At 44.2% G+C, this 15,000-nt stretch overlaps 1 protein-coding gene across 1 annotated transcript in view; it reads right to left on the bottom strand.

The window, feature by feature from the left end:
- LOC143281472 (uncharacterized) overlaps positions 1-15,000 on the bottom strand; it is a 70,741-nt gene that overhangs the window by 3,050 nt on the left and 52,691 nt on the right. The window contains exon 4 of the mRNA XM_076586682.1: positions 7,826-7,918. Coding sequence (XP_076442797.1) covers positions 7,826-7,918 — 93 coding nt within the window. The remainder of the gene's footprint in view (positions 1-7,825; positions 7,919-15,000) is intronic.

Genomic DNA, 15,000 nt, shown 5'->3' with positions numbered 1-15,000 from the left:
TGTCTGCCTGTCTGCCTGCCTGTCTGCCTGTCTGTCTGTCTGCTTGCCTAAATGTCTGTCTGCCTGCCTGCCTACCTGTCTGTCTGTCTGTCTGCTTGCCTAAATGTCTGCCTGTCTGCCTGCCTGTCTGTCTGCGTGCCTAAGTGTCTGTCTGTCTGTCTGTCTGCTTGCCTAAATGTCTGTCTGTCTGCCTGTCTGTCTGTCTGCTTGCCTAAATGTCTGTCTGTCTGCCTGTCTGTCTGTCTGCTTGCCTAAATGTCTGTCTGTCTGCCTGTCTGCTTGCCTAAATGTCTGCCTGTCTGCCTGCCTGTCTGTCTGCGTGCCTAAATGTCTGTCTCTCTGTCTGTCTGCCTGCCTGTCTGTCTGCGTGCCTAAATGTCTGTCTGTCTGCCTGTCCGCCTGTCTGTCTGTCTGTTTGCCTAAATGTCTGCCTGTCCGCCTGTCTGTCTGTCTGTTTGCCTAAATGTCTACCTGTCCGCCTGTCTGTCTGTCTGCTAGCCTAAATGTCTGTCTGTCTGCCTGTCTGCCTGTCCGCCTGTCTGTCTGTCTGCCTGCCTGCCTGCCTAAATGTCTGTCTGTCTACCTGCCTGCCTTCCTGTCTGTCTGCCTGCCTGTATGTCTGTGGCCTTTCACTGTGGCATCTTTTTTCCCTCTTTTTGTCTGTCTTCCCATGAACTGTCTCGTCTGTCGCTCTTGTTGTTTTTCTATGCCACGATCTGTGCTTATTTCTCTCTCTCTCTCTCTCTGTCTCTGTCTCTCTCTGTCTCTCTCTCTCTCTCTCTCTCTCTCTCTCTCTCTCTCTGTGCGTGCGCGTGTGTGTGTGTGTGTTGCTTGCGTGTGAGTGTTTGTGTAGAGAGAGAGAGAGGGGGAAAGAAGAAAGAAAGAGAGAGAGAGGGCGAGAGAGAAATGGATAGATATATATACAGAGAGACAGAGAGACAGAGTGAGACATACAGACATACACACTCACGCACACTTATCCAAACGCACTTGCATATGCAGCACAATCCTTATGTCACCAGCTAAAATGAAAGAATAAAAAAAAAAAAATGACAAAGACAACGACAACAAACAAACAAAAAAGGAATTAAAAAAAAAAGGAAAAAGGAGAGAGAGAGAGAGAGAGAGAGAGAGAGAGAGAGAGAGAGAGAAAAGGAGGAAAATCCTTGGAGGGAGAAAGCTGTTGACGAGTCGTTAATAAATCGATAGTGTGACAGCGGGCCAGCACGTGCGCACTGCAACATGATACACCATAATGGTGGTCGTGACAGCGCATCCAGTCTGTCCCATCAGCCTAAAAAATGCTTCTGTCCACCGTCTCCCCATCCCCCCCCCACTCCACACATACTCACAGAAGAAGTAGAAGAAGAAGAAGGGGAAAAAAAAGAGAAAAGAAAAGAAAGAAGGTGTGTAGGCACGAGTCCTTAGTTTAATGATCTGACAAAAAGTAATGGCTGGAGGAGTAAAAACAAACAAACAAACAAAAAATAAAAACAAAAACAAACAAACAAACAAAAACAAAAAAACCCCAACAAAAACAACCAAACCAAACCCGTATACATATACGGAGTGATGGCCTAGAGGTAACGCGTCCGCCTAGGAAGCGAGAGAATCTGAGCGCGCTGGTTCGAATCACGGCTCAGCCGCCGATATTTTCTCCCCCTCCACTAGACCTTGAGTGGTGGTCTGGACGCTAGTCATTCGGATGAGACGATAAACCGAGGTCCCGTGTGCAGCATGCATTTAACCGCACGAAAAAGAACCCACGGCAACAAAAGGGTTGTTCCTGGCAAAATATTGTAGAAAAATCCACTTCGATAGGAAAAACAAATAAAACTGCTCGCAGGAAAAAAATACAAAAAAAGGGTGGCGCTGTAGTATAGCGACGCGCTCTCCCTGGGGAGAGCAGCCCAAATTTCACACAGAGAAATCTGTTGTGATAAAAAGAAATACAAAAACAAATACAGGCCAATAGTCAATAATAAATCCAGGCCCTGGTGTCCTCACTCTTTATAAGAAAGGGGACGAAGCGTAAAAAACCCCCAATTAACTCAACCTTGAAAACTGTGCACGAAGGTGCAGGGGAGTGAGTTAAAAATAATTCCTCAGTAAAAGTTTGTTGACTATTTCGTTCCTCTAACGAGAAGGTCACTATGCACAGCAAGAGACAGATATTTCACACTGTGTAGTGCTCTGCAGGCTTGCAGTTTAAAGAGAAGCTTTCCCATTAAGATAGACAGCAAATCCCCGTAACTCCACAGTCACATCATTTGGGTCAAGAATACAATGTCTCTTGAATGAAATATAAGTGGTTACCGAAGGGATGGGAGGAGGGTGTGTGTGTGTGTGTGTGTGTGTGTGTGTTGGGGGGGGGGGGGGGGAGGGGGGGGAGGCGTAACAAAGGGATACTAATCCACAGCGACAAAAGGGTACTTTTGATTGAAATCCCGAGACTAAAAACTGGATGCCGATTCACAAGGTGGAATGGCAAAGGGCTCAGTGGCTGATGCGGGACATGACACAACAGAGACAACAGTAAGTCTGGGCAGATGCCCACCACCAACACAGCGAGAAAAATATATGCAGGGTTTGTCTATAGTTTTTGTGTTTTGTTCTTGTGTGTTCTGTTTGGTGACTGGCTGACATTTGCTGAGACACAGTCACTCACACATGATCGTCCAGAGTGGAGAAGGCCAGTGCATGGGTCAACATCGCGGTGCCCCGACCGTTCCCCACGGAGGTAAAGGACCAAGGCAAGCATACAAAGCAAGTTTGGTAATGCCTTTGTCGGTCTGTCTGTGTATTTGTCTAGCTATGGATTCTCTCTCTCTCTCTCTCTCTCTCTCTCTCTCCATAACGAAAAAACCCCTTCTTGGTGCTAAATATGGACAGACGTGTAAAATATAAACAAGTTTACTTCGCTTCCTGGCAAACTGATGCCCTTGACCGCTCTCGCTGGAGGATGCTGTGCTCTAGTGGCATAAAGACGTTTGAAAACAAGAGAACGCTGGCCATTAAGGAGAAGCGTGAGCGAAGGAAGCAGGGCTCAACTTCTGGAGACGTTTTCCCTGTGCATCCAGAATCGACCTCTTCTCCCATATGAGGACACACACCGACAGATAAACCTGCCTGCCTACTCATCCGTCGGGAGACTCCATCAACAAGTTTACTATTGTTTATTTTTCTGAATTAGTGGCCCATCATTATAGATGCAAAGCATACAAACAAGAAAATAAGATACACTTTGTTCTTTGTTGTCCAGCTCTAAAGAATATTCGAACAAACTAGTCAAAATACGAGTATTATTGGCATTGTTTAAATTGATTTTATGAATGTCATCAGCCTTCTCTGAAATTGTTCGAAATCTGATTTCCGAAAGCTTGCTAACGGAGGTGGGTTTTTCGGCCCGTGGCCGGCTCCTACCCAGAGTTGAGTGTGCTGTGGGCTTAAATGGGGAGACTGGGACCACACAGTCGAGTGTCATCCACTTCAAGGATGCGTCTTTGGGTGTGTTGCTGTAATTACATGACCAACACTGCAAGTGTCTGTATCTCTCTGGCCTGGTAACGCCGGGATATCATCATGACAGAAAGCGTAGAGAACAGCCTTGTCACGCAGTCCCAAACCAAAATGGACCTCCATAGCAACATCATCATCATCATCGTCATCCTCCTCCTCCTTCATCGTCATCAATATAAAAAAAAACAAAATAGTCTCAAAGTCTGTGGCCTTTCATGCCCTGCTCTCATGGTGACCTCAGTTTCGATACCCGTCCACTTCCGTGCTTGGGGTGAGTCCTGTCAATGTCGTCAGTGTCGGCAGATTCATGGGGGGCTGTTGTTTGAGGGACGTGGTGGCGGTCTCCACTCTGGGAGGGACGCTCACTCAGTCTGGCTCCGCGACTAGGCCATTATTGTCGTTAGTAGGGGGCTTAGTAGGTGGTGTCCTAAGTACGTTAAAACAGAACAGGCACCACTGAACACCACCGAAGTGACTCAGCAGCAGTGCAGGGTCTCCTCTGGTGTGTGGCCTCCTGGCGACCTAACATCGATGGTTCCCTGTTGACTGCCGACGCTGGAACTGCGACGGACGAAACCGGGTGTGGCCGTGTATGGGGGAATCTAAAATGAGCGGCGTGGGAGTAATGCCACTGAAACGGTGCAGATGATGGGGCAGCAAAAAACAAAACAAAACCAAACAAAAAAAACAACAAAAAAACCTCTTTATAGTGTTGATTATTCTGTATTCTGTTCCATAGAACAGTGTAGCTTTGTTTGTTTGATGGTATGTTTTGTGTTAACATACCCATTCTGGCGTTAACATACCCATTCTGGCGTTAACATACTCATTCACACCATTCACAAAGGACTTAGCCAGTGTATGAATCTCTGTGCTCCCGTGGGTGTGTGTGCATACGTGTGTCTGTGTCAGTGTACAGTCGTGCAAGCTCGTGTGCTAGATTTCACGTGCACACACGTGCTTTTTCTTCCCTTTTCGATTAAAATCAAATGTCAATGCCACGTGTATCTTTTTTTTTTTCCAGTCTGATATCTGGCCAAACACAGCCTAAACTTTTGCTGTTCTAACAGTTTCTGCAAATATTCTCTCTCTTATTTTCTCGAACGGGATGAGTTCTGATCATTATATCTCTCTGTCTGTCCCTGTGTCTAGCTGCCTCCTTTATTTATCTAGCTAGAAACTATTTTTATTTTGCTCAGACAAATATTTCACTTTTCGCCGAATACGAATGCTGCAGGAGACAGATAAAACACACAGCTTTTAACCAGACACATTCAGGTGAATACACACAAAAGAAACAAAAAGTAGACACTGACAAGACTTCGTTCAATCATGCCCACCCACCCACCCACCCTGCCATTTTGTCTCTATCCCTCCTTTCTGTTCTACTCTCTCTCTCCCTCTCCCCCTCTATGTCTGTCTGTCTGTCTGTCTGTCTGTCTCTCCCTCTCTGTCTGTTTGTCTCTGGCTCTCGCTCTCTGTCTGTCTGTCTCTGTCTCTCTCCCTCTCTATCTGTCTCTGTCTCTCTCCCTCTCTGTCTGTCTGTCTCTGTCCCTCTCTATCTGTCTCTGTCTCTCTCCCTCTCTATCTGTCTGTCTCTCTCACTCTCTGTCTGTCTCTGTCTCTCTCCCTCTCTGTCTATCTGTCTCTCTCACTCTCTGTCTGTCTCTGTCTCTCTCCCTCTCTGTCTGTCTGTCTCCCTCTCTGTCTGTCTGTCTGTCTCTCTCCTTCTCTGTCTGTCTCTGTCTGTCTGTCTCTCTCCCTCTTTCTCTCTCTCTGTCTGTCTCTCTCCCTCTCTGTCTGTCTCTGTCTCTTTGTGTCTGTTTGTCTCTGTCTCTCTCTCCCTCTCTGTCTGTCTGTCTGTCTCTGTCTCTCTCTCTCTCTGTGTCTCCGTGCGTGTCTCTTTGTCTCTGTCTTTCTGTCTCTGCGTGGCTTTGTCTTCTTTCTCACAACGCCTGCGGTCTCCCGTCATTTGAAGAACATCGCCTAAATTGCTTTCTCTGTCCTCTGACGACAAGCGTTTTTCCCAAAGGTGTCTTTTCTTTTGTTTGCTCGGTCGCGAAACGTTCAAACCAGAGGACATGTATGTCTGTGATGATTGTTCTGTGTCATGCACGAATCTTCTCCTCCTCCATTCAGCAGTTTTTGTGCCCCTGCCTTTAACCCTTTCACCGCCAGTCAATTTAGAGTACAAAATTCCCTTGTGGTATAAACACAAAAGAGTGGCTTTTGTCGATTTATGGAAAACACGAAGAACAGACTTAGAAATAGTTGGTGACGGAGGCACATTTATAAGAATCGATGATGGATTTAAAATAGTTCCGCTGTTATCGTAGTCATTGCATTGAACGGTTATTTCGTCCTCTTGGATTGCACAGTAGCGGTAAAAGAGGCAATTTCTCCAAACAGCCAGTTCATCTTTGTCACACGTAAAACGTTCCTGAATGTAATCTCTGGTAGGTTTGAGTTTGGCATCACATGAGTCAGTATCAGTGTCTGCCATGTGTAGTGAATTAAAACACAACACAGTGACTTACAGTCACACATGCTGGTGAAGTCTGTCACGGTGCCGGACCTCGTTGGGTGTTTAGAAACACATGAATCACTAGGACTTTATCACGTCATATAAATCCACTGAAGACGCATTAAATCCACTGAAGGACAAGGACTCCTACAGATCACCACCACTGACCATACACGAAGGGAGCATTACTTGCTTCAGATTTTAATTGCTTCCACTGGACACAGACACAGACTCAGGCACAGACACAGACACAGACACAGGTGAGCTGGTTTTTTTGTTTTTTTTTTGAGAGAGAGAGATACGGATACGGATACGGATGATTTATTCATCAGGCCATAGCCCCTATGAAGGGGTACACAAACAACATTTGTTACGTCACATTTGTTTGAATAAACACGAGAAAACCAAAATCACACGAAATCACATGAAACACAGATACATTTGCAAAACACATTATGAGGTTACAATTTCTCTAAATTTAAACGCTTTGTGCAGGAAAATGGACAAATTCCATACATCATTTTGCCTTTTGGACGACACCAATAAGCACAACTTGAATGTACAAGGTTGTCGGAAATATCTGGCTGGAATATATCTTTCTCTTAACTCCTTAAGAGCCGAGCAGCTCAAAACAAAATGCACTTCGTCTTCTTTGTCTTTCTGGCATAATGGGCAAATCAAATCATTAACATCAAATTTACTGTATCTGTAACGATGTACAGCCAAACTCGACACACCCAACCTAAATCTTGTGGTTATTATTCTTAGATATTTGTCCATGTTTAACGTCAAATAAGGTTTCATATCATGTAGTCCGCAAAATGTTCTATACATACTAAATCTATTACTGTTTTGAACATGCTCATTCCATTGAGAGAGAGAGAGAGAGAGAGAGAGAGAGAGAGAGAGAGAGAGAGAGATGCTTTTCTCAAGAGTTCCCTGTAGCTGCAAACAACCCCGGCAACATTGTTGTTGTTCATGCCCTTTTATCTCTTCCTTTTCTGTTGTTATTCGTCTTCGTCTTCTTTTTTTAGACCCTTGCCCGTAGTCCTTTTGTACTCCCTCACATTTTCTTCTCATTTTCTTCTGTCCCTTATTCTGCTTCTTTGTCCTTTCCTATATTTTTTTTTCTTTCTTTCGTTCAGTCGAAAAGCTCTTTCCCCCGACAGACCTCAAACAGGAAACTGAAATAACATCTGGCCTAATTTTCCGGTCATAGACTGTCTGGAATATAACTGAGTCCGGGCGGACGCTGAAAAGTGTACTGGGTGCATTTTCCCGTATTGAAATCAGCTTCACAGAGAGTTCATAATGGTGCCGTTGGCCTCGAGGGCTGGTTTAGATGTTTATCCAAAGCCCATTCTAATAAGGTTTATTAAAAGCAAGCAAACAAACAACAAACATAAATAGGCAACCAAATAAGTCAGTAAAACAGATAGACTGATAAACAAGAAAGTGCGCATAATACTAGAAGAGAGACAGACAGACAGACAGACAGACAGATACAGGAGCAGAGGAGAAGGAGAAAGAACAAACTCTGACTCAGTAAACTCTAATCTTCGCCACACCCTGTACACGAACACAGACATCTAACCATCTCACTAACCGGTTCCACAGTCTCCCGGGGAGCCCTGACCAGACGACATAATACAGTACTGCAAGCAGGCATTCAAGACAAGAGACAGACAGAGACAGTCATTTCGCCTCTTTTAGTTCTCGTCAGGGAGATGCCAGACATAATTACTGCAGAGATAGGGAACGTCCCATCACAGGGGAACTCACTCGTACCAGCTGCGCTTTTGTGTCTGTGTCGTCCGAGAGTTGTGCCGGTTGAAGTTCTGCACCATACTCTGCGGTGCCACGCCAGCTCGTGTTCTGGAGCAGTGTGGTGTGGACTGCATCGAGTAAAATGATGATGGAAAAGCGAAGGGTCTTCACTGCTTTGTTTAAATAACAATGGGAAAGACAAGAGTATACTGTATGTCAAACAAAATTCTGTGGGTGTAATGGTAACATTGGATAAAAAACAACAAAACACAAAACAGACAGACAAAAAAAAACAAAAAAACTAGCTAAAGACAAGAACAAACAAACAAAAAACCTGAGAACGAAATGCGAAATGGTGCAAAATATAATCTTTTCTCGTGTCTTCATTCAAACTTATCTTTGTGTCAAACATTTTTTCCAAAGTCACGAACTGTATCTGACAAAGAGAACAAGAAGAGATTATGTCCGGTCATTTGTAGATGTATATGGTGTGCAAGCGATATTACATGCGCAGCCCACGAACATTCTTATTGACCGCACGAAGAAGTGCTATTCTGTTTTTTCTCTGTAGCCTGTTTTCAGTTTTAAAGCAAGAGGAAAGGTCAAAATATAAAATCTGAACAAGATGTTCTAGTTCGGAAAAAAAGAATGATTTTTAAATGTGTGTTCATGTTCATGCGGACAGGCAGTCCACTTATTTTTTTATTCAGGCAGTAAGCAATCAATTAACAGTGTCTTCAGTCTAAGCTCTCGGTCGTATTTTTCTATCTGTGCTTCATTCCAATCATTTTTACTTTCACGATGAAAAGGAGTACTCGAGAATGACATTTTTTGTTGTTGTTTTTACTCCGTTTAGACACAAGGCTTTCAGAAGAGACAGCTTTATAGAGAAACGACAATGAAAACATTTTTAATGTAATTTATCATCAAAGCCCACAGCTAATTCTTACCTTACTATTTGAAACCTGTATCAGGGAAGTCAACATCACTTATATATCAACTTATTATTTTTTTAAGATATGATTATGGCCTTGAGAATTTTCAGCCGAAGCCAGTTGGCGCGAAATCGGACTCGACTAAACTGTTTCCTGATTTCGACCTACGTCGCGCCTGGTGGGTTAACGGTGGAGATTCTTCAGGTCTTCCAGCCAGGGCAAAATGATTTTATGTGCAGACCTGCTAGTGCTTGAACTCCCTTCGTGTTTACACGCACCGTAGAAGACCAGATAAGCACGTTAAGGATCTTGTAACCCATGTTAGCGTTCGATGAGTTATGGAATCAAGAACATGCCCGGTATGCACACCCACGAAAACGGAGTATGGCTTCCAACATGACGTGTGTGTGTGTGTGAGTGTGTGTGAGTGTGTGTGTGTGTGTGTGTGTGTGTGTGTGTGTGTGTGTGTGTGTGTGTACGTGACTGAAACCTGATTGATTAACACAGGAAACGAATGATGAGCGTTCAATGGCAGCCGTCAGTCGGCTCTACCCATGCAGACAGCCTATGGTGCAAATGACTCTGTAAAGCGCTTAAAGCTTGGTCTTTGACCGAGGATAGGGGGTACGTAAGTATCCATGTCAAATCATGTCATATCATATCATATTATATCGTATTGTACCGTATCGTATTGTGTTGTATCGTATCATATCATGTGACTGTGATGAAGAACGACGACCCATTCGTTTGGTGAACAGAAAGAAACCGCTTTAAGAATGGAGCATGATGATTTCAAGAACCGTTGGAACGAACTTTAAAAAAGAAAGAAGAAGAAAGATCCACAGAGGTATTGCAAGCTTAGAAATCGTTTAACACCGGAATGGGTTTCCTGTTGCCGAGACCGACAGTCTTCTGTAAACTGATGGCACTTTCCGCTCCATGGAAAAGGCGGTGACATCCTCCACACACACACAGATGGTCACATCCTACTAACGAAAACGGACACCCCAATCTTCTTTGTCAGCGTCGTGCGGAAATACCTCCCCAGCCCCCCCCCCCCCCCCCCCCCCCCACCTCCTCCCACCCCCCCCTGTCCTCCCCAACAGGTCTTGTTCGAGTTGATCGCGGTGTCTATTTTCGGTCTGCTCTTTAGAGCAATTCTGATTCCACCTCTGGTATTTTGGATGTGTAATTGGGGACTGTAATTTGTATGCGTTGCTTCGTTCCTTTTTGGGGGGTTGGGGGTAACGGTAGGAGGAAGGACTGGTGGTTTTGCGGGGGATCGTTGGCAAAAGTAGGATGGGAGCTATTACGGGGGGGTAACCTGAAACGCGTAGCTTGGTTAAACGTTCACGTGCGGTTTTCTTCTACAACTTCCATATGCTGAGCACCCTCGCTGCTGGCGACCTCTTCTGCGTGTGGTGTGGTGACAAAGAGTGTGTGTGTGTGTGTGTGTGTGTGTGTGTGTATATATATATGTGTGTGTGTGTGTGTGTGTGTGTGTGTATGTGTGTGTGTGTGTGTGTGTGTGTGTGTTTACTGGCCTCCATACTGCATTGACACACAGGAACATCAACAGCTTCTAGCGTTCCATGGATCTTATCTTTCGGGTCACCCCCTCTCATTCTTTCGATGTGTCTGTTATGAATTTTTTTTAGAACTCACGAAAATACTGACATGAACAACATTCTGGATATACTGATACTTCCAATTTGAGGGATTTAGAACTCACGAAAATATTGGCAAAAACTACATGCTGAATATACTGATACTTCCAATTTGAGGGATTTAGAACTCACGAAAATATTGGCTAGATCTACATGCAGGATCTACTGATACTTCCAATTTGAGGGATTTAGAACTCACGAAAATATTGGCAAGAACTACATGCTGAATATACTGATACTTCCAATTTGAGGGATTTAGAACTCACGAAAATATTGGCAAGAACTACATGCTGAATATACTGATACTTCCAATTTGAGCAGAGCAAAAGAATGTATTTCTCGTCTGAACATAAACGCATTAGTGTATGAAAGAGATATGAAAAATAGAACAATAACAGAAGACAGCTTCAACAACAACAACAGCAGCAGCAACAACAGCAACAACAACAACAACAGCAACAGCAACAACAACGCAAAAACAATCGGAGCTGAGATCAAAGTTCTAGACAGTTTAAAAAAAAATAGAGTCATGCATTTTTTTCCCTCCGACTCTCCACCCCAACCCCCTCTGTGTCTCCCTTCATTCCCCGCCCCCCCCCCCCCCCCACCCCCAGATCCTCATCCCGCCCATTTCCCCAAACCTCCTCCACCCTCCCTCCTCCTCCACCCCCACCCCCCCGTCACTTTCCCCCCACTCAGATCAATATCAATTTGGAACTCACTCCATATGCATGTAGCTGAGACCGCCTTTCAAGTGTCCGTCAGGCTGAAGTGCTCCTCTGCTGTAAGTTTACAGCCCCGCAGACATCAGTGCGAAATGGGTGTCGACCAAAGTGCTGCCATTCTGGGCGGTCAAGCCTCGAGGACAGTCAAAGTGTGCGAATTAGTCGAGCTGGAAATCGAGAGCTCGTTGAGCATCCCTCTCGGTCGATCTGTCAGTGTGTGTGTGTGTGTGTGTGTGTGTGTGTGTGTGTGTGTGTGTGTGTATGTGTGTGTGTGTGTGTGTGTGTGTGTGTGTGTGTGTGTGTGTGTGCGTGCGCGCGCGCTCGCGTGTGTGTGTGTGTGTGCATGTATGTCGCACTCCCTCTGCCTCTGTCTTTCTGCAAAAATGTTAACATATGTTTCCTTGTCGATTTCTCTCTTCACTCTGTCTGTCTGTCTGTCTCTGTCTCTCTCTCCGCTCTCTCTCTCCCTCTCTTTGTCTTTCTCATAATGTGTCTATCTGTCCATATCCCTATTACCCGTCGCCTTATTTGCTGTCTTCTATGTCTCCGTCTGTCTGTATTTCTCCCTCCTCTTTCTCTCTCTTTTTTTCACTCTCTCTCTCTCCTCTCCCTCTCTGTCTCCGTCTGTCTGTATTTCTCCCTCCTCTCTTTCTCCTCTCCCTCACTGTCTCCGTCTGTCTGTATTTCTCCCTTCTCTCTCTCTCCTCTCCCTCGCTATTTCTGCAAGTAGGTGCGCGCGCGCGCGCGCGTGTGTGTGTGTGTGTGTGTGTGAGACTGTCTCCCCCCCTCTCTCTCTGTACCTGCCGGTCTGTCCCCCCTGGCCCATCTATGTCTCTTCCTCTCGCACAGTCTCTGTCTGTCTCATCTCTCTCTCTCTCTGTCTCTGTGTCTGTCTGTATCTGTCTGTCTGTGGATATAAACAGATTTGCAGAGAAATCTTTGTGTTCATGAACAATTACTGGATCTACAGCATTGTCTTTCTGTCTCTGTCTCTCTGTCTCTGTCTGTCTCTGTCTATCTCCTCTCTCTCTCTCTCACTCTCTCTGTGGATATAAACAGATTTGTAGAGAAATCTTTGTTTTCATGAAGGATGATCTACAGCATTGTAGTTACTAGAACTACTGCATTTCATTCATTATTGCTCATTATGTATTCTGCTGTAGAGGGTGAAATGTGTGTGTGTGTGTGTGTGTGTGTGTGTGTGTGTGTGTGTGTGTGTGACCCGTTCTGGTCTGTCCAAACGTTACACGCCCATTCTGTTATAGGACACCCCGATACCCGTTCTGTGTTTTCTTCAGGGTACTCCGATAGATACCGAATGGATGGTTCATTTTAAATGAAATCCACACCTGTATGATGCACCATAATTGTGAATGTCATATTTTCTGATCACACCTATATCCAGAGACTCTCTTAAAGATAAAATAGAGACAGCGGCAAAAAAACAAACACCCCCCAAAACAACAGCAAAAAAGCAAAGAAACAACCACCAAAAACATAAACAAAAAAACAACAAAAACCGAATATGCTCTCTGTCTGTCTGTCTGTCTGTCTGTCTGTCTGTCTGTCTCTGTCTCTCCGTCTGTCTGTCTCACTCTCTGTATCTATCTATCTATCTATCTATCTATCTATCTGTCTATCCTTTTTTTTCTTTTTCTGTCTGTCTCTATCTCTCATTCTGTCTGTCTCTCTCTCTATCTTTGTTTCTCTCTCTCCTTTTCTTTCTTTTTTGCTTTCTTTCCGATTGATTGTCTCTCCCACCCCCACCCCCACTCCCTCCCACTACCCCATTTGCCTGTCTCTTTCCCACAGTTTAAAAACAGGGAACAAGAAGACATGTCAAAAGCAGAAATATTCCTTGCACGTTTCCATTCGATTTTTACTAAATTTTCACGGCAACAGCGGTTGAGGGAAAGAAAAGCGTCACGCATGGATTAAAAATATCTCCAGGGAACATTTTAGGTTAGCCAATAATGCGTTCACGATTGGCAGAGAGAGAGATACGGATACGGATACGGATACGGATAGTTTATTCAATAAAGGCCATGGCCCCTCATGAAGGGGGTACAGTGAATCAACATTCAAAATCAAAACCTTACAAATTACAGAAGTGAATAATAAACTGCAAATGATAATCCACAAATTGGATAATACACAACTAATAATAATTAACTACATAATACACTGCGAAACTTAAAAGCCTTATATAAGTAAATAGCAAACTGTTTTATAATAGTTTCGTTAGTTGATGACATAAGCATGGCAAATCGAAATAAAGTAGGGTGTCTATAATATTTTTGTGGAATCCACAAGAGAGAGAGAGAAAGCGAAAGTGGGAAGGGGGGGTGGGGGGGGGGGGCGCGGGGGGGGCTAGGGGAGAGGCGGGGCGCAGACAGACAAAAAAAAAAAAAGAAAAAAAAAGAGAGACAGAGAAACAGAGACAGAGTTGACATGGGGACATCCAAGAGTGGAAGAGTTGAGAGATGGGGTGGAATTTTCGACTCCGACACCGGCTGAAAAATAGCATCGCCGAGAATTCAGACCCACGGGAGGCCACTGCTGATTCACTTAGGGTGTCTTGTTTTGCTACGCTGCCCCCTTTTGACCCTGGAAAAGGGCCAGGGATGGTACAAATGGAAACTCAATTTCTGGACGTCGGGAGTTTTGCCGGTCGGTGTTTTAACAGTCAGCTGCTAGGAGCTCGTTGCATGTTTATGTGGGGGCGTCTTCTTTCTGTTTATGTCCAGAGATGTTATTTTCTCTGTTCCACCTTCTTTTCCTTTCCTCCCCAAAACTCATAGGGAGACAGCGAGCTGCATGGACAGCGAGGGTGGGAAAGGAGGGAAGGGGCCACACGTTTTTAGGATTCCTTATGAAATGATGTCATCCATCAATTTTGAAAAGGGGGGGTTTAGATGGATATTAATATATATATATATATATATAATTATAGAAGCTGGGTGTAGAGAGAGGAAAAGAGAGAGAGAGAGAGAGAGAGAGAGAGAGAGAGAGAGAGAGAGAGACCTAGCAAACAAACAGCTCATTTTTGTGTGATCTTTATTTCCCAGTCTTAGAGGTTTTTTTTGGTTTTTTTGGTGATTGTCGCCAGGCGCCACACAAGATAAATAGCTATCTAATGAGATCATTATGTGAAGAAAAGGGCTTGACAGCGGTGTTCGGAATTGCTGCCAGCGTGATCAGATGCATTTGGGGGATTTTCCCTGTCACGTCTGGAGAATTCCAGAGATGGAATTAAAAAAATATAAGAAAAACCTCCAACAACCGAGACACAAATAACCAAACAAGAAAATGATATGGCCATGTCATCGAACAATGTTTCCTTCTTGACACTCAATGATTAGGAAACGACAGAAACAATGATATTGGCAAAAATACTACCAACAGCAAAGTGACTGTGTCGACAATGGTATCAACAGTAGCAACATTATCACCATCGTCGTCGTTATTATTATTATTATTATATCATTATTATCATCATCATCATCATTATTATTATTATCATCATTATTATCATTATTATTACTATTCTATCGCCAACGTCCTTGTCGTCTTCGACATCATTATCATCATCAGCAGCATCACCCCCAGCACTGTTACCATCATCATCATCAACAACAAAACATATTCATTCCATATCTTTATGATAATAGTTTATATGCTGAGCGTCGAATAACGACGTTATCTGAATATTATCTATTCTGTACGTATGTTCCCTGCGCTCCAAAAAAGATATCTTTTCGCGCACAGTTCGTCGTTGGTTGTAGAGAACTATCAAATACCATATGCGGTCCATGATATATCGAACACATACAGATTCAAAGATCTCTGTTTCTGTCTGTATG

Source organism: Babylonia areolata, chromosome 4, assembly GCF_041734735.1.
Source record: "Babylonia areolata isolate BAREFJ2019XMU chromosome 4, ASM4173473v1, whole genome shotgun sequence".
Taxonomy (NCBI): domain Eukaryota; kingdom Metazoa; phylum Mollusca; class Gastropoda; order Neogastropoda; family Buccinidae; genus Babylonia; species Babylonia areolata.
This window is presented reverse-complemented; position numbering and strand designations above follow the sequence as displayed.